Source organism: Pistacia vera, unplaced genomic scaffold (genome assembly GCF_008641045.1).
Source record: "Pistacia vera cultivar Batoury unplaced genomic scaffold, PisVer_v2 Contig71, whole genome shotgun sequence".
Classification (NCBI taxonomy): domain Eukaryota; kingdom Viridiplantae; phylum Streptophyta; class Magnoliopsida; order Sapindales; family Anacardiaceae; genus Pistacia; species Pistacia vera.
The window spans coordinates 428,142-453,618 of NW_022196568.1; the positions used below are offsets into that span (position 1 = coordinate 428,142).

Here is a 25,477-nt window from a genome sequence, read left to right on the forward strand (position 1 = left end):
ACGAAAAGGTGGCATGACAAGCATATCCGGAAGAAGGATTTTGAAGTAGGGTAGAAGGTGTTATTGTTCAACTCTAGACTTAGGCTTTTTCCCGAAAAACTTAAGTCTAGATGGTCCAGACCATTCACAGTGACAAGAGTTCACCCATACGGAGCGATAGAAGTGTCACATGAAGAAAAGGGCACTTTCACGGTAAATGGACAGAGACTGAAGCCCTACATAGATAGGATGCTGAGGCACAAATCCATCCTAATTCGGCTGGACATCCCGACTTGAAGGATGGAGAGAGTCAAGCTTTCGACTATAAACAAGCGCTCCTTGGGAGGCAACCCAAGTGTTTTTAATTGTTTATTTTTCATTTTGGTTGTTTGAAGTTGTTTGCATTCAGTATGAGTTTGTATGATTGTTAATCTTTGTGTTTTTGGGTGTTTCAGGTGACATTTTCAGCAAAAGAAAGGAATAAAAATGATCCAGACTTTGCCGGGGCGAAGTAGCAAAATAATTATGGGAGCTCCTGGAGAGTTTCGCCCCGGTGAAGGAAATGGGATAGAAATTTTGAAAAATTTTCTAAGGCATTCTCGCCGCGGCGAAGAAATTTCTTCGCCGAGGCGAGTTGCCTCTGTCTGTCTTCACCACGGCAAAGAATTCTTCTTCGCCACGGCGAGACCTGGGTATGGTTTTTAGGGTTTGTGAATGATGAACATCGCCGCGGCGAAGCTTGCTCTTCGCTGCGGCGACGGTACTTTTTTATAAATACCCACTCTTCTTTCTCATTCTTCATGCGACTCTTCACATTCACTTGAGAGTAAAATTTTCAAAATTCAATCTTTTGCTTCCCTAGTGCTTTTCCAACCAAATTTCTTACTCTATAACATTCCTAAACACCAAAAAAACCCATTTCATCAACAATTTTCGCGAAAATTTCACGAAAATTTTTGGATAAAAAATTGGGGGCTTTTCAATCTGGGCTGTTCTTGGTTCAATTGGTGGCGAATACTCCTTCATAGCGGTAAGATCTCAAGTTCCCTAACCTTTTTATTGCACAATTTCAAGTTTTTGATTGTAGATCTGAAAATTTTTGTTGCGATTGAGTTGTGGGATTTAGTTGATTTTGAGCATTGATTGTGTTTGAAGAAGGGTAGTTCGTGCATAGGGTGATTGTTAGGAGTGTGGGTGTTGAATTATTGGAGTGTTTGTGTAGAATTGAAAATTTGAAGTTTGGGGGTAAAGTACAAATTTTTGGAAGTGTGGTGTGTTTTTGTAGGATTGAACTGATTGTGTAGAACAACTAGGTTTGAATTGTTAGGGAGATTTTTGAGTGAATTTTAATTGTGAACAATGCCTGCCAAGATTAAGCACCCATACACTGGTAAGGGCAAAGGGAAGAAAGTTGACAACCGTTTTGTAAGTGAACAAGCCCGTGAAAGGTATGAGAAGGCCATCCAAAGGAAGGATAAGGGTATTATTCCTGAGCGCGGATTGACTTCTAGTCACGCCTTGGATTGGAGTAGAGGGAGAAAGTGGGAGATGTTTATGAGTGCTTCTACACGAGCGGCTGTCGAGCCTCTAGTAAGGGAGTTCTATGCCAATTTCCCGGAGAGTCAGGAAGGAACATTTTTTGTGAGAGGGGTTGATATGCTTTTTAGGGATAGGGAGATCAATCAGTTCTACAACTTGCCTAACCTTGGTCATGATGAATACGTCCGGTTTTAGAGATCACGGATTGAGGACAGTGTCATCCTTCAGGCCCTTGCAAAACCGGATGCAGAATAGGCAGTGTCGAAGAAAGAGAAGAAAACCATCAAGGGAACTCAGTTGACCCCGATGGCTCGACTGTGGCAATATTTTGTTAGTGCGAAATTGATGTCGGAATCACACTATAGCACAGTTACTCACGAGAAAGCAATACTGCTTTATGCTATTGCCACGGGGAAGAGTATCGATGTGGGAGACGTGATCTGGGAAAGCATTAAGCAGGCCTCCAACCTAGGGCGAACAAGTTACGGTTTCTCACATTTCATCACAGTCTTGTGCCTTAGAGTTGGAGTTTGGGTTCAGGATGATGAGCACCGTATTCATGCTACCCTAGTTCTAGACTTTGAGTATTATAGGAAGTACCTTGACCGTCCGAAAGCTGCACAACCAAGAGTCGGGGCAAAATGACAGAGAACCATACAAGGCCCTGCCATTTTTTCTTTTTCTTCTTTATTTTTTAATTTTTTTTTTTTTTTTTTTTTGTTTTTTTTTAATTGTTTTTTAATCTTTTAGTTTTGTTTGTTTTTTTAATCTTTTTTTTTTTTTGAAATGCAGAAGAATAGTTTCAGCGAGCTCAAGGTTGACACTTCTGCATTCCAATGGGCTGACTGGGATTTGGATGAGTATAGGGGCTCCGAGTCTGAATAAGATGAGGATGAAGAGGAAGAAGAGGAAGCAGAAGAATGAGCCAGAGCACCTTTTGTTTATCTTTATGTTTATTTGTTTTTATTTGTTTTGGCTGTTCATTTTAAACATTAAACTCAATTTTATTTCTGTTTTGGATTTGTTTAGTTGTTTTAGTTAATTCTTTTGATTTGTAGTTGTTAAAAGGACGGGACTAGGTTGTAATTTTTTCAAGTTAGTTTGTGTATTTGTGCTAACCCAAGGGACACCACAGTTTCAATTGTTTTGACAGATTCTAGGTGATGAAAAGTCCGAGACCGGGTGTTCAGGGTGGAGCGACACTTCACGGATTAACAACGCCACGTACACCTTAAACGAAAAAAAAAAATTGTTTTTCTTTAGTTGATTGTTTTTGCCGATGATGAACTGTATAAATCAATGATGAGAATTGGGTTGTTGAAATTTTATTGTTGAGAAATGTGAAGCATTGCTTTAAGTTTTTGTGTATTGACTAGATTTTTATTGAGGTTTGTTGAGTGGTTCAGCCAAAATTTTCATTTATTTCGGCATGCTTAGATTCATTTTATGTGGTTAGGTGAAGTTTGATAATGTTGCTGGACTCTAGAACCTAGTAGAGAAGTGCTTGAGGCAAAATTTTAGGATTAGACATGGTTGAGAAGATGATTTAGGCATTTTTCGGAACGTTTGAGCCTTTCTAGCCGACCCATGAATTAAATTTTCCGTAGTCACCCATTTGAGCCGTATGATTTTTAGTGCTGTATTTTCCTTGTCAAACAACAAAATTTTCCGATCCTTTTACCCTAAACATTTTGTCGTACCCTTAGGAGAATTCGGTCCTAATGCAAAACAAAGAACGGGAAGAGTGTACGAATAAGCCAAAAGAATAGTTTGGGGGTTGGGAGAAGAAAAATGACGAATAGGCCAAATGAATAGGGTTGGGGGTTGGGAGAAGAGAAATAAAAACAAAGAGGTAGCTCACTATCCCTCAATTCAATTGAATTGTTGTCAAAAAAAAAAAAAAAAAAAAAAAAGAAACGAACTCTGCTATTTAAGGGTATACCAACTGGAAACCAGAACCCGCCTTAAAAACTGCCTAGCAGCAATTGACAACCTCTGGTATAACAATGCCACGTACACCATAAACGAGATTCCCCCACAATTTGGTATCCAAATAAGAAAGATACACGTTTGAGGTTTGTGAATTAGTGGACATTTCGATTGGTGGTTGAAAAGAAGTGGAGTTCGATTTGATGTTAGTCTTGCATTAGGAAAACCGAGTTTTCTTACTTTGTTATTCCTATCCTTTTTCTTGGAACCCACTACCCGAGCCTAACGTTACAAGCTTTTAAAGACCTTTTGATTCTTATCTTTGTCTAGTCCTCATTAGTGGAGAGTAGTTTGATATTTAGGCTTATGGAGTCTGCCACCATTTGATAAACTTTACATTTTTGTATAAAATAATCCGGGAAGTTGGAATGTGGATTTAAGTGGGGATCACCTACTCAGTAGACCGATTGAGGAAGACAGTCGATAATGCTTATAACTTCTTGGAGGGTTGAACATTTCCTAATAATAATTTTTCAACAACTTTTGAGACTTGTGTAATTTCTAGGCAGTTCATTTGTAGAGTTTGAGTCTTGGTTTTTGTTCATTTTCTAGTTTTGTTGTGTGTGTTTTCTGTTTTTGTTAGTTGTTTGTTATCTTTGTTTCCATTAGTTTTGTACCGTATGCTCGGGGACGAGCATATCTTTAGTTTGGGGGTATTTGATAATCCGTGGATTATACAGTTTTCATTAGACTATTAAGTCGGATTTCAGGTACTTTTTAGTTCATTTTGACCTGAATTGTTACTTTATTCTTCACATTTCGTGTTTCAGGTTAAAATGGACATTTTGAGCAAATAAGGACAAAATTGGAAATTTTGGACTCAGAAGTAAGTGGATCTTAGGAGTTGGGAGAGTTCTGAAGCAGGATAAAGCACTATGAGGCTTGTTACAGAGGGAGAGCATCGAGGATCGAAGAATCAAGCGAAGATGCAAGCGGAGTGGCATTTCTGTAAATTCAGAACTTTTCAAGAAGTTTCACCGCGGCGAAGAAATACTCTTCGCCGCGGCGAAGTGTGCCAGACACGCACCAGATATGTTTAGTTCTTCGCCGCGGCGAAGTTTCTTCTTCGCTGCGGTGACGGTTGTAATTTTCAGTTTTGTAAAACACACAGCTTTACTTTGTGCGTGTTTTTCTGAGGACTTTGGGCGAGGTGTAAAAGAAACACTTAGCCTTTTGGTTAGGGGGTCATCCAGAAACTAGGTTTAGTAGTTTTTGACTTTTTCTTTGATTAAGTTTGGAGCATTTTTAGAGATTAGAAGGTTGAAGATTCGATTTTGAACCAAAGGATTCATCATTCGGGGAGATTTCTTGTCCTTTCTCTTACTTTTCATTATGTTAAACTTAAATATTATCGTTTTTCTTATTTGTAGTGTTGATTTAGCTATGAGCTAACTCATTTTGGGTTAGGGTTTTGATGGAAATTCGGATTTTATTGGGTTAATTGTTGGTTTGTTTTATTTTCATATGATTATGCTTTGATTGTGTGTTTGCTCTGAGTTTTAATGCTTATATTTGATGAACATGATGAGATTGAGAAATGAATCATGTTAAGCTTCTTGGGTAATCACCATTGTAGTATTGGATGCTAGAGATAGATTCAAAAATCAATGTAATCATTGTAGGATTCTTTTGCTTAATGAGTTGGGAATTGTTAACTTTCAATTTGTTAGGTGCGGAAAGTTAATAAGGAAGAATAGGAAAACATAGCCTAAGAAGGTATGTTTAACACCTTAGTGAATCCGATTTACTACCAATGCATATGAATGTGAATTTAGTTTAAGGGTATATTGGCTAGAAACCAGAACTCGCCATAAAAACTGCCTAGCAGTATTTGGCAACCTCTGGTATAACAACGCCACATGCACCTTAATTTTTAGGTTTAACCCATAAAATACGGATGAAGTCAAAACCCTACCCGTTTTAATTGAATTGAATTTATCCGTGTTTTCATTTTGCATTCATAGTTAAAACCTTAAGTTGGTAGTTTCAGTTTTTGTTTACTTTAATTAAAAATTGCTCCCAATTATCCAAAGAATTCGGCTGCTCCAACTTGAGAACATTAGGAAACTTAGTGCTTAGCTAGCAGTCCTGGTGGGAGCGATACTCACTCATCACTTTATTACTTGAGCGATTAGTATACTTGCTACATATTGCATGTTGTAGGAAACACGCATAAGTGGTTCTAGTCTCCAACTAAACTTCTGGTAACCCTTCCTTCCCTTAGCCCTCACTAAATTGCCTCATTCAGCCTTGCTGACTTGAGCATTGGAGTGCCTGTAGTAGACATCACACTGGTGTTTACATAAGCTTCATGCTTGTTTACTTTGTCTGCAGGTACATTGGATTGTTAGTGGCCTCAACCTCACAAGATCAAACCTTCTTTCCATAATAGTAGAATTTAGCATCTACTATTTGACACCCACCATGGGGCCTTTGGCAATCAACTCCCGTTCAACATCCTGCCCTACAAAGAATCACATCATGGCTAAAATCACAGACACTACCCCAGTAGACCTCACGGCTAAGGTCGAGGCTCTCTCGACATTAATGCAGCAACAGGCTAACAAGGTCACGACATTGGAAGCCGAAAACAACAACTTTCGAGCTGAGAATCAGAGCTTATGGGAAAAGGTAACTCAATTTTATTCTCTTGAATTCCCATTCAACCAGATATTGGAGAATTGCTTCAGCATCCTAGTAAAGTCCATGCAACTGCTCATGACTCTAAACACCAGATCCTTGGCCTTAGACCCATAGTCTTCCTAGCTCCAATCATCTATAATGGATGGCCTGACACCCATCATTACAGACACAACAAACCTAGCCATGCAAACACGATCCCTATCAGTTGACCCTTCAATCACCCGTGACCAGCTTAGTCAAGCCATCCCCAGCCAACAGCAACAAAATATCACCAACATCGATCATCCCATCAGTATGAATGACCCACATTACACCCAGACCCTTCTAGCTTGCTCTTCCTCATGGATCGAGTAGTCACCCCTACTGAACACCGCTCGGTTAGACTCACCCTTATGGGTCGAGCGACACAACAAACCTAGCCATGCAAGCACGACCCCTATTAGCTGACCCTTCAATCACCCGTGACCCACTCAATCAAGCCATCCTCAGCCAGCAGCAACAAAATATCACCAACATCGATCACTCCATCAGTATGAATGACCCATATTACACCTAAGACCCTTCCAGCTCTACTCTTCCTTATGGGTTGAGTAGTCACCCCTACCGAACACCGTTCGGTTCGACTCACCCTTGAGCGGCCTTGAGATCACACCTTTAACCATCCATACTAGCAAAAGCACCCGAAACATCACATTTGGGATGACTCATCCGGAAGAAATGAATGGAGTCCCCAACACCCATACAACCAACCATCAAGCTGTACCTAATGACTTGGCTCGCCCTACTAGATCGAGTGAGAAAAACACCCATCACCAAACCGTCAATCCAAACCTGCTATCTACCGCCACTCCCCTTGAACAAGTATTAGCAAAGAAGCTAGCCGACATGGAAGCTATGATAAGACGCATACCCTGAGTTCTCACCATAGCCAAGAAAAGCCTTCCCTGTAGTTATGTCGACTCACCCTTCGTGGTAACAATAATGAAGGGGATGGGCTAGAAAGTCAAATGGCTACCCAAGCTTAGACCCGATGTTAAAAGGGACACGACCAAGTGGTGCGAGTTCCACCATGACCATGGACACACCATGACTAATTGCATCATTTTGAGGTTAGAGGTTGCGTAGGCTTTAAACATCCAGAACTTGGAGCAACCTTTGGACCTGCTGACATACAAGGCAAGGGCATCCTTACAAAGATGAGAAAACATCCTCCCCTCCCTCGATCCGAAGCATAAAGGCTTCTGTTCTACCTTGATATTTGGCGGTTTAGAAATCAGTGGATGAGTACTTCTCACTAAAAGGCACGCAGCCCGAGCTAGCGCACTCACCTCAGAAGAGCCTGCTCTTGCTGCCCCGATCCACCACGCTGGAATATCGCATACAGACTAAGCACGGCCATGAACTCACTTCAATGTCTGAGCCAAATCAACCCTGACTGCCCTACACTATGATGCTTTAGTGATCACTTACAGAGGCGAATACATCCTAGGTCAATTGGGATAGTCAGGGATGGAGGGCTCTTTAAACCAATATCGTCTTCCAGAAGCTGTCAAACATGGGCCTCAGAGAGATTCGGCCATCGCAGGTGTCCCACAATTCTATCAGTTTCAACTTTGAGTAAAAATACATCACTCAAGGAGATAGCCCTTCCTGTCTATACTGGCAGAATCGACATACCACCTCCTTGTGCTAGACTGTCCTTCACCATACAATGTCTCTTAGTTCAACCTTGGATCCATTACATGAGAGTCATCCTTTCAACCTTTCATCAGAACTCAAGTTCTCTGACCAGATGGGGAGTGAGAGCAAATCAGGGCACCTTAAAGCTCTCAAAGACTATTACAGATGCTTTCAATGGCAAATCCCATACTTTATAGCAATATAGAACAAACCTGACTCATCCAGTCGAGTTAAATACACACCTCTATGGAAGATTGGATGAGGTATAAATCCACAGACTATCCTATCACAACTGTAATACTTTGTTTGGATCCCAAAGGAGTCCTGAAATAGAGAACAACTAACTTCTTGAAGCAGAATCATGACTACTTTGGTGGTCCCACGCAAATTGACATGAATCAGCCTTGACACAATTGTGTACCACCTCCTAGTTGACCGTAACTACCACCCGATCAAACAAAGAGAAGAAAGTTTGCTCCAACGAAATTGAGTCTCAATGAAGAGGTGAAAAACTCTAAGTAATGGGCTCGTCGGGGAGTTCACTATCCCGACTGGCTGCTAATGGGTGGTGGTTTGAAAAGAAATGGGAAGTGGCGATTTTGCATAGATTTCATGAACTTGCCACAAGGCATGTTCCAAAGGCTCCTTCCCACTCTTGCACATCGACATGTTGGTCGATGCTCACAACCAATCATGAGTTACTTAGCTTCATGGATGTCTTCTCTGTTTACAATCAAATACTCATGCACCCCAGGTGAGCAAGAAGATTGTATCATCACAGAGAGGAACATTATTGTTACAAAGTGGTGCCATTTGGCTTAATGTCGAGTCTCCCTATCAGCACTTCCTTGTCAACAGAGTTTGCAGAAACACTTATAGGACATTATGGAAGTATACATTGATGACATACTTGTCAATCCCTTATAGCCGAGAGCACATGGACCACCTCAGTCGGGCTTTCACATGTCTAAGGAATTACAATGAAGTACCTTAACCCGCTAATGCTCATTACGAGGTATCCTTTAGTAGTTTTTCGGGATACATGGTGCTCAGCGTAGGGTAAGACTAACTCTAATCAGATTCGAGTCATCCTAAACATTCCCTCACCCACATGCATCAAAGACACCAGCTCACTCTAAAGAGTGGCAGCCCTAGCCATTCATCTCTTGGTCACCGATAAATGCCACAACTTTTCGCATCCCTTTGCAAATCAAAGTATTTGAATGGGTCCTAGCTTGCAAAGAGCTTTGCAGTAGCTAAAAAGGTACTTGACTTCTCCCCTTCTACTTTTTAAGCCACTAACTGGAAAAAAATTTATACATACTTGCAGTTTGGAATCAGCAATTTCAACCATTATGATTAGAGAAGACAATGGGAAACAATTGTTGGTCTACTATGTAAGCAGTTGCTCCCCGATGTTGAGACCCGGTACAGTCAGTAGAGGTGGAACAAGGGCCGGTTAGGCGGGTTAACCCTAACCTCTCCCACATTAACTGGTTTAATCTGGATGCTGGGTAGGCCAGGTTTTAATATGTCAATCCCGTAGGTAAATTTTTTTATTTTTTATTTTTAAAACCCTCACAACCGTTAGGTTGGAGTTTTCAACCGGCGGGTTGGCTTTGCGAGCCAACGATCAACCCTTGGTTGTGACCCACGGTTGGATAAAAAATAATATAATATTTTTTTTGTGGCAAATACCCATTTTACCCTTGAAATATAGCCTTTATAGCAGTTGGATGGGTCTTTTTTCTCATTTTCTTTCCCCCCTTTTTTTTTTTCTATAAATAGGGCCTAAACTCTCATATTTTTCCCTCACATTCTCAATTCCTCATTCTCTCATTTTCTCTAATCTCTATTGAATCTCTTAATTATTCTTTTTGTTGTCAATTTGTTTCTCATTTTAATTTTTATTAGTTTTTTGCAATTTTCAATTCATATTTCCAAATTCCAATTCTCCTTATTTTTTTATTTCTTTTATATCAATTTTTTTTTTTTTAACTACAATGGATAGATATTCCTTCCCATCGATTTCGATGATGAAGGAAACTATCCTAGTCCCCCTGAATTACTAACATAATGCATAGATTCAATAGTCCCGCTTTCCCCAGTCTGAATCCGATAACCCCTCATAATATTCCCCCGATTCCTCCCCATGCTCTACAGCTCCCGGTGGTTCTAGAAGTTGTCCTTGTAATCGTCGTCCTCTCCAACTTCATCTCAAGCAGAAGCGATTCATTAACTGCTGTTGAAACTGACGACAGGCACACATCAGACGTTTGGGTGCATTTCGATAAGTTTTACGAGACAAAAAAGCATGCTAATAAAGATATTACTCAACATGGAAATAGAGAAACCAATCAACTAAATAACTAATATGGTACTACTGGCATTATAATTCGATGTATAAAGGAATATTAGTTTTATATATTGCTGCAATTGATCAACCTATTATATTGGCTGAAGATAATATTTTGAAAGATTTATTAAAATTCATTTTTTCCAGATTTAAAAGTTATTCTAAAACTGCAACTAGAAATGATTTAATAAAATTGTTTGGGAAAATGAAATTGAATTAAAAATAAAATACATAGTTGTCAGTTAGGATGGCTCTAACTGTCGATATTGGGACTGGTAAAGCTAAACAAGATTATATTTGTGTGCTAGTAATTATTTTGATAACGATGTAAATTAAATAAATCTTTATTGAGATTTAGATTAATGGATGTGATCATAGTGGTCAACAAATTTATGATATATTGTTGATGTTTTAGAAGATTATGATATTGTTAATAAGTATAATTTAACTTTGATAATGCAGTGCTAATAGTACAACTATATATTTTTTTAAAATTAATTATCCTTTTTATGCAATTTGAAGTTTTTTCACACAACGTTATGCATGTTACATTTTAATTTACTTGTGAAAAATGGTATGAAAAAAATTAGAAATAATATTGATAGAATTAGATTTTTACTCTGATTACTAGTAGTAAATAAGATGCTATATAAAATCAAATATGTCTCCAAAACTTTTGCATTAGACATGCCTGTTAATGGATCACTTATTAATGCTTGATTCATGTTTACCTTATGCAAATATATTGGTTATTTTGTAGCAAATAATAGAGGTCCTCATTATTTGTAAAAAATGATTGGCATATAGCTAAAAATTCATTCTTTTTTAAAATTTTTACCAATCAACTTACAACTTTTGGTGTGTATTATCCTACTAATCCATTGATAATCATACAATTATAAAAATTTCAGATTTATTTAGAAAAAACAAAACAATGAAATTTTAGTAAACCAATAAGGCATGGAAAATATATTTTAAAAATATTGGAACCCATTCCTTTTCTTTATTGTTTAGGTGCTATATTTGATCCTAGAATTAAAGTAGCAGGTTTAGAAAATGTTTTAAACACATTAATGAAAATTATATAACGAAGCATATGCCAATCAACAGGAAAGGTAAAGAGTGTCTTGCAGAGGTATATTTGCAATATAAAACAAGTTGAGAACCAAAAGAGGCAAATACCCGGGGAAGTTGCATCAAAAGAACAAATGAACTTGACTCCTAGAGTGCACGTAGTGGGCCGAAGAGGACACGACTGAAGCACAACCTCCTCTTAAGCAGCAACAACGAATGTACTATCCTCCATGCATTATAGAGTAATGAGCTTCACCAATATTTGAGAACCCCCGAAGTGTTCCAGCAAATCCACACACAAGAGCCAACTTTGATGTCTTAGAATATTGGAAACCCAAAAAATGTATTTTTCCAATATTATCAAGACTTGCCTTGGATGTTTTCTCTTGTTCCTGTCTCAACCATCTCATCCAACAAACATTTAGTGCAAGTGGAAGAATTTTAAATGAAAGGAGGACTAAACTTTCTCCAAAAATGATTGAAGTCCTCACATGTCTTTGAGATTAGGAACGTCACCGCCATAAGGATCAATACAAGTTATTGACGATATTTAATAGAATCATTTCAATTTTGTAATATAGATGATACAGATGAGAAAGGTCCTAGTCAACCCCCCAAATTAGTTGTTTTGTAAATTATGACTTTAAATTAATTGTCAATTATTGCACTCTTTTTTCCTTACTAGTTTTTGTCCATTGGGTTTTTCTTGGTGAGGTTTTTAACGAGACAATTATTGTTGTAATTTCTTATTTTATTTTCTGATAAATGAATAAATCTAATTTTTCTTATATTCAATTTTATTGTATCAATTGAATTAATATTTGAAATCTTAACAAAAAAAATTAATTTAATTGAATTATTGATATTTGAAAAGTTACACTAAAACAATTACACCAAAGAAAAAAATTAAAAAACAAAAAAAAAAAAATTATGGGCTAGCCTGCCTTAGCCCGCATCAAAACCTGCCAGGTTAGGGTTGGCAGCTGGGTTGGGCTAGCCTTTTTGGCCAGAGGCGGGCCTAACCCGACCCACCAATCCCTTAACCCGCTGTAGACTAGGCTAGCAGGTTATTTTTCCACCTTTAATAGTCAGTTGGAAAGTTGGCCCTTGCACTCATTCACGCTCCGAGAAAGTTGTGGCCCTATTTCTAGTGTCACTCCTTTATTGTTCTCACCACTTACCCTTTCAGAAGATCCTGGATAAACCTGAGCTCGGGACAACTCACCCAAAAACAATGAAATCAACGGAGTGAGCACTAATTGCTCAATAAGTAAACCCATAATACTTCTATTCTTTCTCCGTGTAATACCCAAGATATCAAAGGTATGTTCCTAACTCAAATAGTCCTTTAGATGTTAATTTTATGTTAAAAATCATAAAATCTAACTAAGGGTAAATAGTCGATTCATTTAGAGAATGGTATGAATCAATTATCCATAGAAAGCATTAGGGAAAATAGTCATTTTGCCTAGGATAAGCATTGAAAAAGTCAAGATAGAGTAGCTTCATTGCATTTAATGGCATTATTAAGTAATAATTATGTTTAGTACAAAATGACCAAAATGCCCTTATATGAAGAATTAAGGACTTTGAGTATAACAATTAAATAATTGGGCCAATAGCATAATTTTGGAAAATTAATGAAATATTTTCCTATAAATGAGATGAAATTCGTTCAAGCCAAGTGAGAGATCATTTCTTCAACGTTTCTCTTCCATTTTCTCTCAATCTTCCATGAAACAAATTTCTTTCTCTAAGTTTTAAAGGAGTTTTACATATTTATCAAGAGAACAAGATAGCCTTGGATCTTCAATTTGAAGGGTTTAAGGTAGGATTAAAACCCAGTATTTTGATGTGATTTGAAGTAGAGTTGAGTGTAATTTTATATATATAGGATTAGTGTAAAGAAGACAAAGGCAAAGGATTTGTTGGAGGAATTCTTTAAAAAGGTAAGAAAGAACCCCTCCCATGACTTTAGGGATTATAATAGGGTTTGTAGATTTTTATGAACTTAATTATGACTTTAAGACATAGAATAGTTATGGAAAATGTAGTTGAACTCATTTATTCTACTTATTGCCTTGAATTCATTATACATGAAGTTATTGCTATTTATGTTTTGAGGTGTTGTTTGCATTAGCTTACAATTTATAACATAATGGATGATTTGGGATAGATTTTACACTTCTTTTAATTTATGATAATTTTAGGGAGGTTTTTGATCATAAGTTGACCTATTGGTTAATTGTCAATATGATGATGTGGCATAGTTAATAGAAAAATTCGGATTTGGTAAGCTTAGGGGTTTGTATTTAACATGCTTCAGTATTTTGACTATAACTTGAGTTATAAAAATCAAATGAGATAATTCTTGAAGCATTAGAAGTTAAGACATAGACCTATAATTTTATGTATATGCTAAAGCCAATTTGTTTGAGAAATGGATGAAAATGGCCTGATTATAAACTTTTGGTTATTAAAGTTAAGATTTAACATGATCAATTCTTATGATTATGATTGATTAGTAATGTATTATTAATTAGCCATGTATTAAGTTTACCCATTAGTTAGATGATTTTTGAAAGATATACATGGTCATGATTCAATGCATGATAATGTTACAATGGCATGAAGATGCATGTAATACTGATATTTTAAAATGATGTATGTGAGCAAGAGGTAATGTAAATGGATTGATAATCCATAGATGAATTAAAAGTATTAAGCTCACCAAAATATATATTTACATGCCATAAGATGTTAGAGATGCATTAGACATGATAGAGATGCATATAGACTTGATGGGAAACGCATAAGCATTATGCTCGTATACCGGTTGAATAGATGAATAAATTTTCATGTTAATAAGGTGTAAGCACACCTCCCGATGTATAGCTCCAAATGAATTTGAGGCTAGATGATATAAAGTGCTTAAGATGCTAAGAAAAGTCCGATCGGCTACACATTACATTCTTCTATGCATTTAGTTGCACTAAATGAGTTATGATGTTATTACATCATGAGATGATTTATACTCATGTTAGATGATATTTAGATCTTATATCATGACATGTATTGTGTGTTACTGTGTCTACATACTTATTTGTATGGTATGCATTGATGTTTATATAGCCTGGGATAAAATGATGAAAGACAATGAAATAGAAAGGAAAAAAGGGGAAGTATCCTTATATGTAAAAGATAAGTGGTGTGTTAACAATATGTTTAAATGAGGTGTCAATAGGATATTTAGAATGCAATGGATCATTCCTTGCTGAGCGATTAGCGCTCACTCTTTTATTGTTGATTGCTTTGCAGGTAGACCAAAGCGAAGAATGCTAGAGACATCGGGCTACATTGAGGGGAGATGATTTTTTCATCTTGATGTTTTTATTTTGATGTAAACAATGTAAATGATAAATGTTTGTGAAACACCTTTGGAAGCTTCCACCCTATAAATATGTTTTGATTGTGTAATTTTCGGATAAATTCTTAAAGTTCCTGAATTTAAGTTTGGATCCTTGACATTTTATATTCAGTTTTGGATATTATTATTATTATCCTTACACAGTTTTTTTTTCTAATACAACTCTTTCTCCAGACATGTATCCCCGGAATCTCATTAAGGGATATTCAGGATACCTGACTAGAGGGGGGTTTTACACTCCTTACTCAGATCCTAGATTTTCTTTCCTTACACCAACTTCTCATTCTTCTCTGCTCTTTCTAAGATTCTAGTTTCTCACTTACTGATATGTAAGCACAAAAGGGAAACTAAATCGAGATATGAAATGGCATGATGCAATGCGCAAATGCATAAACTTTTTCTATATAATGAATTTTTCTTTTTCTGTTTCTTATTCATATTTTTTATTTCTCTTGTTTTTTTTTGTTTCTTCTTTCTTTGCCTTTTCTTTCTTTTTTTGCATTTCTCTCTTTTTCTTCTTCTCTTCTTTTCTGTTTCTTTTTCTTTCTTTTATATTCTTTCTTTCCTTCCTGTTCTTTCTTTTTCTATTATGTTCTTTTTCTTCTTCTTTTCTTTTCTATTCTTAGTTTTTTTTTTTTCTTGATTTTTTTGAGTTCTTTTTCTTATTTTTTTATTCGTTTACTCGTTCTTCTTTTGTTGTTTTCTTTCTGTTAATTGTTTCGTTTTTCCACCCTTTTTCTTTATTTTCTTATATCTTTTTCTTTTTGTCTTTCTTTTCTACTTCTTTTCTTTGCGATCGGACTCCGAGTGTGAGCATGGATTTGGAACCTGGCCTGGTGGTGTATTCTAATTCTTTCTTAGTACAGTCCTCATACAATCACTTCTATGGATTGACAAATCTTCTTTCTTATTCTTAACACATCACTAAAGCAGGTAAATGAATTTTCTTTCTTCTCTCTTATTCTTTAAATTCTCATACATGTTAGATGTCAAGTAAATATGCTCATTCTTTGCTATCTCTTCTAAATGCAAATGCTCAAATGTAAGATGCATATGATATAAATAAAGATATCATTATGGAACTAGTATTCTCTACCAACAACATTCATAACAAGTAATAATCTAACATACTCATATATATTCTCTCTTCTTTGCATTCTCAAACACCTTACAGGCACATACAAACCCTAAATGGTTAACTCCACTATTTCTCAGCCACCAAAATTGGAGCAAAAACTCCCTAAGGCCAACAACCACCCTAGCCGAATTTATCCTCCCCATTCCACATCTATCTTCATATTCATCCAAAATCCATCAACCCAACACATACAAATACATCACTTCTCATGGCCATAAGATTCCAAATCAAACAACCTCAATTTCAATCCATAATTCATCATCCAACACCATACAGAATATAAGAATAATGGGTGGAGTGGCTAGGGTTTCAATCCTTGAACTCTTATCTACATAATAATATATATATAGTTTCCCATTTTATCCTTGCACTTTCTAAAAATTCATCTATGTCCCTAGTCAATTCAAGAATGCCTTATTTTTATTAACTTCTCCAGTATTCTACTTCTTTTCATTTGCCACTTTTCATCTATTATGAGTGTAATAACCATTTACTTTACCCCTAATAACACTTTAAATTTCCTTTATACTTGTTTAAGATAATTTTAAACAAAATTAACTAAAGGTATTAGGCATAAATAAGCATGTACCTTGATGTGGGTGTTACATGGCCCACTATGCGCTCGGACTCAGCCTATATGTGAAGAAGTATGATAGTTGCCACGATTTGCTCAGTCTCGCACCTCCCCCCTAAACGACTCAATTCCATCCTCCCCCTTGGTCATTTATGAAGTAGAATTAACATTGTTAGCAAACTTCCAACTGCACTCGAGCAACGAGTGTATATGCTGGCAATCACAAACTACTTCACAAAGTGGATTGAGGTAGAGGCATTCACCAAATCTAAGACTGGGAGGTAAAGGTTTTATCTGGAAGAATGTTATCTATCAGTTCAAGATTTTGAAAGAGATAGTTACCATAACGGTCCCAGTTCATCAGCTTTGGCTTTAAGGACTTCTGTGAAATATGGGGAATCAGCTCAACTTTTGACGCACTCAAAACCCTCAGTCAAACGGCCAAGCTGAATCATCTAATAAGATTGAATGCATACAATGAAGAATCACCTTAAAAAGCAAGGGCTGTGCGACAAACTACCAGAAGTCTTATGGTCCTACAAAACACTGCCCACTAATCCATAGGTGAGACACCCTTCTCCCTTGCATATGACCTGGAAGCAGTCATCATAGCGAGGTGTAGTCTCATCACCTAGACTCCAATGGAGGGTGAAGAGTCAAATACTCAGAAGCCTAACTTGACACCGTCGATGAGCTCTAAGAACAAGCCCAGATCAGAAATGCCATCTACCAGCAGTACAAGACTCGGCACTACAACTGCAACGTCCAAGTGAGAACATTCAAAGAAGGCGATTGGGTCTCTGTAAAGATCCTAAACACCAACAGATCAATGTTGGCAAACTTGTCGTACCTAGGAGACCATACAAGATCACAAGTCAGTCGGCAAGGGCGCCTACAAACTCCAGTCTCCTAACAAATACATCAGTTACAACTGGAACGCCATCCACTTTAAGCTCTATCACTTATGATAGACCACATCTCATCTTGTTTTGTTTTTGTTGATAAAAAGATAAGGGCCTGTCCACCTCCTCCACCGCCATTTGGCCTCTAGCCTCGAATCAATAGAAGTATAATCAGCAAAAAACATGTTCATCTTCATCAATTCACATCGCTCGACACATAAGGACTCGTCTTAAAACTTTCAACTACAAATCGTCATCACTGACTCATCCCACAAGGCCTAATGCCTTAATTTTCAACTACAGTCAGTCACACACCGACTTGGAGCAAGGGTAATACCTTAAATTTTAACTACAAGGTATAATGCCACATCGGCCTGGGACTAATACCTATACCACACCTCTGTGGGTCACGCTGACTCGACCTTAAGGCTTATGCCTTTCTTTCACAATCATCGGTCACCTGACTCTGCTCAAAAGGCTCAATGCCTTTATGTTCGCATTCAGTCATCATACTGACTCGGCCTACTCGGCATTTGCTTTATTATTTACAAATAATTGAATTTTCTAGGTAAATGATTCAGCGACAATCGGTCATACCACACGCCTTACGCATCAATGTGAGTATTTCTAACGAGTCAAGCCAGTCGGTCACACTAACTCAGCCTCAAGGTACTTGGCTTTTATTATGCATGTTTACACACTCAGCCGGTTACATGACTCAACCTTAGGCACTAAATAATCTACGCACTCAGTCAGTCATGTTGACTCGACCTCAGGACCACTTCTTTAGAAATCAAACATTCTAAGTACCACAATTCATACAACGACAGAAGAAAAGCAACACTTGATAATGAGTCGAATAAAATATTAAAAGTCCATGTAATCCTAAACGGTTGAGAGTTGAAAATCACAAGCAAAGGGCACTATGTACCTAAAATTTTTTATAGTAAAAACAAATAAATTTGAGTCCACATGATCCGACTGATCATCCCCAACTGATTGTTCTATAGTTGCCCTAACCTCTTTCTCTTGTTTGCTGACGCTCCACCACTTGTCGCATCCAATTAGCTTTAGTTACTTTGCCAGAGCGCCTTCTAAATCCTTAGCAAATTCCTCCATTTGATCTTTGGCATCAGACTCGATTCGATCCTCCTCTGCTAGGTTGTCTCCCCCCCTATCTTAGCCGTAATCTCTGCCCAAAGCTCAATATCTCCATAGGGTCCCAATGTGTGGTTTTCACCTTGTATTCTCTCATCAGTTTGGCACGGGTTTTGTGGCGTCTTCAAAATGGACTTGCACTACTCCATAAGGAAACCAACTCCTCCTCTTTCTCGACCAATTCCCTTTCTACTCGAAACACTTCTTCGTCTAGCAACACCTTCTTCAATTCGGTTGATTCCAACTGGCCTACCTTGCTTAGCGGAGCTCTCCTTCACATTCTTCATGCCCGGCCTCCCAATTTTTTAGACCAGTATTAGACTTAGTCGACTCTTGGATTCTCGCATCCTGAGCAACCGCGACCTTCTTCAAGTAGAAGCTCTTGCTCAAAGCCTACACAAAGCATGCAATTAAGCTTTGTAACTTAACAAAAGAGTTCAAATCAAGATATACTTGGAGTTGTTGAGTCATTACCCTGGCCATAATAGTCATCCCCTCTAATTTAGTCGGTTCATCAACGAGGAGAAAAGGAATCGGCAGATTCCCCATCCCATCTACGTCGGAGTAGACCAGACCGGACGCGGCCGGTAGGGAGGGTGATCATACCTTCTCGTCCTCATCAAACGGACCTCCTTTGATGAACCAGCTCCGGCTAACGACTATCTAGCTAAGGAGTCATCTCGGTTTGCTGGACTTGGACTTTTTTGGGATCGACTCCCTCTTTCTCTTGGCTGATGTTGCGCGGCCACCTTACTTGCACTTGGTATATCCAATTCAAATTCCTCCAGTCTCTCTACAATGGCAACTCTTCAAGTGTTAGTGGATGAAGAAACAAATGTCGGAAGAGTATAGGGTTACAGTAGCGAATCAACGCACGTGCCACACTTGCTTCAATGAGGGGAATAGTACCTCTTTGAACAGCCTCAACTCCGCCAACAGGTAACTCGTTCTCAGGTTGGACTTTTTTAATACCACTTACCATCTCTCTGCTCCTTTGGAATGGCGAAAACTTCTCTAGTTGTCACGTCCAATCGCTTCGCTTTGTTTAGCTCAGTTGTAGTGGGATCTGCAAGAGAAAGGGAAACAAAGCTTATTAATCACAAGTATAGACTAAAATCAATCGCTTCCCCATGGCTCTCCATGTGTACGGTATCTCGCCTCGGCCTCTCTCGCCAAATATGGCTTCACCCTTCAAGAAGAAGAAACACTCTTCCAGTTCTTGTCACTCTACCTAAGGTTGGTCACCAAGTAGATGCGGTCATGCCTTAAGGTGATGGCGTATCTACCGTTCTCTAGTTGTTGCTCCTTCAGATAATAAGAATATGGAAACTCGCAGACCAAACATCACTTGGTTCTGGACCTCATCACCTCCAAGCAAGCAATAGTCTCCACCCGTTCGGCATGATTTGTGTCTGGACTATAAAGTGGTTCAACACCTCCCAGATAGTTTGGGTTGGGAAGGTGTAACCATCATAAACCACACTCATACCCACTAACCTATCTTTTTGCCTCCTAGTCAACTCGTTTGTAACTCTTGAATATTCTGATTTCCATAGAGCTGAGTATGCGGTACTGGGTCCGAATCTGCCACCATCATTCTTCTTGAGTAGAGGTAGATAGTCGATGCCCAAAATCCACCTGGTTGGTTTGACTTCTCTGCTAATCTACCACTGTTGAAACATCACTTTTAGAACTATCGAACCTGTCATCCGTTTCTTCCCTACTCGTCCTGTACTCTCATAATTGTCGCTACTCAAATCAACACCATCACCTGGCTCGAAGATAGCCACGTTTAACCCCTTGGGAATTCCCACTAACACATTACCTTCTTCTGGCAGTACCACTATAGTGGGAGCACGTTCGTACTCACCTCCTATGTCTATCTCCATTTGACTCTCCTCACTCAACTCAAGTGTAACATTGAATAAACCTTAGTACACTTCTCACCTCACTCTACCGGTCGGTAGACCAACTGGATGACCAAGGCAACCCTAATTTCAACTAGCCCCTTAACGCAAAACCAAACTCACTTCACTACTCCCATAAAGACCCGAGACGAGCAGGTGGTAACCTAAGTAAGTTAAACTTATCTTCTCTCAACCAACAAACACAAAAAAAACCCAGAATTTTGGCAAAATCACCCAAAATCCCCCAAAAAAATCCCACTGTTCACCAAAACTCTAGTTTCCCAGGGAAACTCAAAAAATGTTATATTCTCTATTTTCTCAATACAATCCCTTTCGAACCCAATTCAAACTTAGTTTCTCAAGGAAAGAACGAGAAACCAGTGAAAACACCAAAGATTCACTCCCCCCAACCTCTTCAAAAACTAGCCAAACGCACTGAAACTACTCTAAAAATTCGAGGCACGAAAACAAGAAAAAGAAGTTGAGTTTTGTAAGAGAATGAAGTTTTCCCATGAATAAACATGATGTGTCTGCAAACCGCCGCTACAACTAGAGGGAGTTTTTGAGGAAAGACCAAAAGCTAAGAATGAAAATATAGGAAGATGTACAATCACCCTAAAGAAGTTTATCCTTTTCTACTACTCATCCAGCCTATCAGAGGTGGCACGCGACAGCTAGATTGGGCATGAACATTCAAATTCATACTTAAAATGAGAAGAAATCCCTATCGTACACATGTGATAAGCTACCTTAGGAGTTGCAATCCATTTCTTGCTCAAAGTCCATGAAACCTTACATTACACTGTCTCGTTCTCCCAGCACAGCAAATCAGACTCAGACAGAACTCGCCTCACCTGGACAAGTCGCTCGAGCTCCATCCTCAAAGTGATGAAATCTTCCTCTCAAAGTTTGTGGGCAGACTACATTCGCACTTAGCTTGGTCGTCGAGTCAGGACATCTACAAAAGATGTGCCTTGCATCATCTCGCTCAACTCGATCAGCCAAATGAAACACCAAATAGGTGTACTTCGTGTCTTATCACTCGACTCGGTCAATAGAGTGGGCACAACTACAGTAGGTTGCACCTCGCATCCTATACCCAGCTTGGTCAGTCGAGTGGGCTCAGCTACAAAAGGTTGCACCTTGCATCCTATCACTCAGCTCTGTTAGCAAATAGGGCAAATCCACAAAAGGGTGCAATTTGCATCCTATCACTCAGTTCGGTCAACCGAGTGGGTACATCTACGGTAAAGGAACTTTGCATCATTCGTCAAGACAGAACACCTTCATTCGGCTGAGGGAACGCTCGCTTGGCCTGGGATACCGTCGTCCGGCCTAGTTAACCTCCACTTAAACTGATTACTCACCTAGCTAACTACTTCTTAGCTTAGAGAGTGGGGGGGCTAACTGTATGGGCCAAAAATCGTCTTGGGCCTGAGATATTTTCTACTATGTAGGCCCAAAGCTGTGGCCTAATTCTACTTAGGCAAACATCAGAATATATGTCATAGGCCAAAATGCATAGCCCAAACCCAACCTCTCTCCAGATTAGGCATCACCATTGGCCTGCCTAGGGATAGGCCCATTGGTCCAAGATAATTAGGACCTTCCTATTTGGGTTCTATCCTAATTCACCTAAGATTCCATATCATAGGTGAATTAGGACTCTTAATCCTACTAAGGCAAGTAAATTAGGATCTTTTCCTATTCACTAAACCTCTACCATTATGGATTCAAAGTCCTACTAGGATATGAAGATCCTACAACTACTACTATATAAATAGTGGTCACACCTCTGTTTGGGCATTCAATCTCAATACCACCTACTTCCACCGAAGCTCTTACTCCTAAGAGTTATACACCTAAGTTGTGGTTCTAGTCTTCGACTAAACTTTCGATAACCCTTCCTTCCCTTAGCCCTCACTAAATTGTCTCATTCAGCCTTGCTGACTTGAGCGTCAGAGTGCCTATGGCAGACACCACACCGGTGTTTACGAAAGCTTCATACTTGTTTAATTTGTATGCAGGTACAACAGATTGTCAGTGACCTCAACTTCACAGGATCAGACCTTCTTCCAGTAACTGTAGATTTTAGCATCTACAGGTATATATTTCGTTTGAGAGTTGGATTACATGTTTTATAGCTGTAAAGGTTTTTGTGTTGGCTGATATAAATCTTTGTGGCAGTGATAAAAACCGGTCTCAATGTGATCTTAGCTTGCAGTATACCTAAGAATAGTCCTATGCTTGAGGTTTGGCTCTCTCTCAAGTGTTTGTGTTTTGGTTAACATCACTTCTTTTTGTTGTTGTGTGTTTAGAGCTTGTTGCTGATATATATATGGGTTTTTAGGTAAATGCGGAGAAGAAGTTGGTTGAGAAGCTGATAAGTTCGGGGTACACAAGGCCAAAATCTTCATAGCGAAGAGGGGCCGCTTTTTTTTTTTTTTTTTTTGGGTGGGTGAAAGTGCCATTATGATGTAGGCTCCTGTTGAAACCAAGGAATTATTAAAGGGGGTTCAATACCCATATACAGATTTACAGACAGTAATTTGTTTTGTTTTCCTCGGTAGTTGATATTCAGTGATTTGGAGGTGTTATAACTGATTCTTCGTTAGCTCTAGCTTTTCCCTTTATTAGGAGCCCTGTCTTGTTATGCAAGAAAGGTTACTGTTATGAAAAAAAATTTAAGTTTCGCTTGTGCTGTTTGTAAAGAATTGTTCCTATGAATTTTATGTGCATTGATCTTGCTGCTTTTTCGTGTTTATGACTCGTGATTTCTGTTGGGACATATGTAATTTACTGTGTAACACCTCTTGTGGAACTGATAGTGCAAGGCTGCCCTTTGGATCAATGAGACAAATTGATGATTATAATGGCCCAATTTCAGGTCTGAATCTGTGTTCTTCAGTAATCCAACACATAATGCCAACTTTTTGACTGATACGGCGATCAGGAACCCAAAACATCATCCAAACTTTCTTATGGTTTGCCTTTGGTTGGACTACATTTATCACTGCAATCATTGGCATAGTTTTTATACTTCTCTTTTATAAGTTAATAATTTTTGAGTGATTTGCACATGGTATACTCACTGAACATTAATATTTGTAATTTTGTTGACACTCCAAGAATAGAATTTATACTTATTAAATGTTCAAAAGGTAATCCTTTTAAGCAAAGGATAAAGTTTTAATTTTGTTTTAATTTAGGAATATCAGCTTGCTTTCTTTGGTTAAATATAAATAGAGTTCAAATCTGATTGTTGTGACATGTATATCTTCAATTTCTGAAAATAATTTTGTTGCGATGGCCAGTCGCATTGGTTTAAAGGTCCACAAGACTGGTATAAATGTTCTTTCTCTTTGTGTATTTATATATGTGCCTTTGAATGATCGTAAACATTCAACATTATTAGTAGTCTATTATCATGTTGATGTTATTATTGCAGAGATCACAAGATCTGTATCAGAGACACCACCAACTCATTATACAGTCACAATACAGTCATTTTCATTGCTTTCCAAGAACGATAAGAAATATGAATCTGCAGAATTTGAAGCTGGTGGTAACAAATGGTATATTTCTTTCCCGAAACCAAATCACATCTCATGTTCTTTAATTTTAGACTCCATTATTTTAGTTAATTATATTCATGATAATGATTGCAGGAAACTTGTTCTCCACCCAAATGGAAATAAAAACAAGAATGTGGCGAACCACATTTCTCTCTACTTAGCCGTGGCAGATGCAAGTTCACTCCCTCCTGATTGGGAGGTCTCTGCAGTTTATCGGTTGTTTTTGCTTGATCAGAACAAGGATAACTACTTGGTAGCTCAAGGTGTGTAGGACAATTTAGCTACCTCCCACCTTTTTTCTTGTTAATTTTACCTTATGATATGTGTATATTTCTATTATGGAACGGACGTCTAGATAAAGTGATCCATGCATCTAATCCAAGATTTTTGGTCTCTAATTTCATTATATCTTCAACACCTTCAATTAAGCCTGTGACTCTTACTAATTATTTGGTAAATTGTAATGCCTAGAGCCCCAGGGAAAGCAAAGACGGTTCCATAGATTGAAACCTGAACGGGGTTTTGATCGATTCATCCCAACTAAAGTATTTAGCGATGCTTCTTATGGATACCTGGTGGATGACACGTGTGAGCTTGGAGCAGAAGTTTTTGTTAGTAAGGAAAGAAGCAGAGGCAAAGCAGAGTGTCTAGAAATGATCAAAGATCCTGGCAGTTTTAAGCATGTTTGGAAGATTGAAAACTTTTCTATGTTAGCATCTGAATATTATGACTCCAAAGAATTCACTGCTGCTGGTTTCAAATGGTATCACTCATAACACTTTTCCATTGGACTTCAATGTGAATAGATTAAAGTTAGTTAATGTTATTTCTGTATTGGTTGCTGCAGGAAGATGCAGCTCTATCCTAAAGGAAGAGACACAGGAGCTGGATGTATTTCTCTGTACTTGGTTTTGGCAGATTTAACATCTCTTACTCCTGCTTCTAAAGTATATGTAGACTGTACTCTGCGCATCCAGGATCAAGTGGAAAACAGGCACATATCTTTTAAAAGTAAAAACTTATTCTTACACAGCAACTTTATTACAACAAAAGCTTTGATTATATCTATCAATTTTATTTAGTATATGATCTTACAATGTCTATAAGACGATCTTAACATGTCTATAAGACGAAAAAGCCGAGATTTGCGCAGCTATTCTATATGTGGAAACTAGGAAAGCTAATAATGTTCCTTTCTCTTGCAGAGAGTCACTGGTTCAGTGCCTCAAGCCGGGAAAGTGGTTGGGCAAGATTTTTTCCCTTGAGTTTCTTTCTTCGGCCTAATGATTGGGTAGTGAACGATGTTTGCTTCTTGGAAGCAGAGGTGACCGTTCGGGGTATTGCTAGTACTTTGTTATAAGTTGTCTAAGTTCTCAAATGTCCCAAGTGAATTGTGGGAGAAAGTATAATAAATGTAGCACTATTTTATTTCTTAAAGATTGTAAATTTACAGAAGGTACCAATAATTAAAAGCTGTCTTTTACATTTGAGAAGCCAGTGCCAAACCATTGGAGGTGAATTACACACAATTGCAGG

The 25,477-nt window shown here is 38.2% G+C and overlaps 1 protein-coding gene and 1 pseudogene across 1 annotated transcript; both read left to right on the forward strand.

Annotated features, from left to right (window-relative positions):
- Positions 1-22,785, forward strand: part of LOC116114343 — a 31,901-nt pseudogene extending 9,116 nt beyond the window's left edge.
- Positions 22,786-23,649: 864 nt separating this feature from the next.
- LOC116114378 (MATH domain and coiled-coil domain-containing protein At3g58360-like) lies at positions 23,650-25,436 on the forward strand. Its single transcript, XM_031400511.1, has 6 exons — positions 23,650-23,709; positions 23,815-23,941; positions 24,035-24,204; positions 24,413-24,704; positions 24,789-24,952; positions 25,147-25,436. Exons 1-6 carry the CDS (start codon positions 23,673-23,675, stop codon positions 25,299-25,301), a joined length of 945 nt encoding a protein of 314 aa, XP_031256371.1. The 5' UTR covers positions 23,650-23,672; the 3' UTR covers positions 25,302-25,436.
- The last annotated feature ends 41 nt before the right edge of the window (positions 25,437-25,477 follow it).

Bases quoted from the DNA above. Each gene is read 5' to 3' on its own strand.
- LOC116114378 (XM_031400511.1), top strand. From the start codon at position 23,673: ATGGCCAGTCGCATTGGTTTAAAGGTCCACAAGACTG. The intron at 23,710-23,814 runs GTATAAATGTTC...TTATTATTGCAG, and splicing joins TTTAAAGGTCCACAAGACTG to AGATCACAAGATCTGTATCA. The intron at 23,942-24,034 runs GTATATTTCTTT...TAATGATTGCAG, and splicing joins GAAGCTGGTGGTAACAAATG to GAAACTTGTTCTCCACCCAA.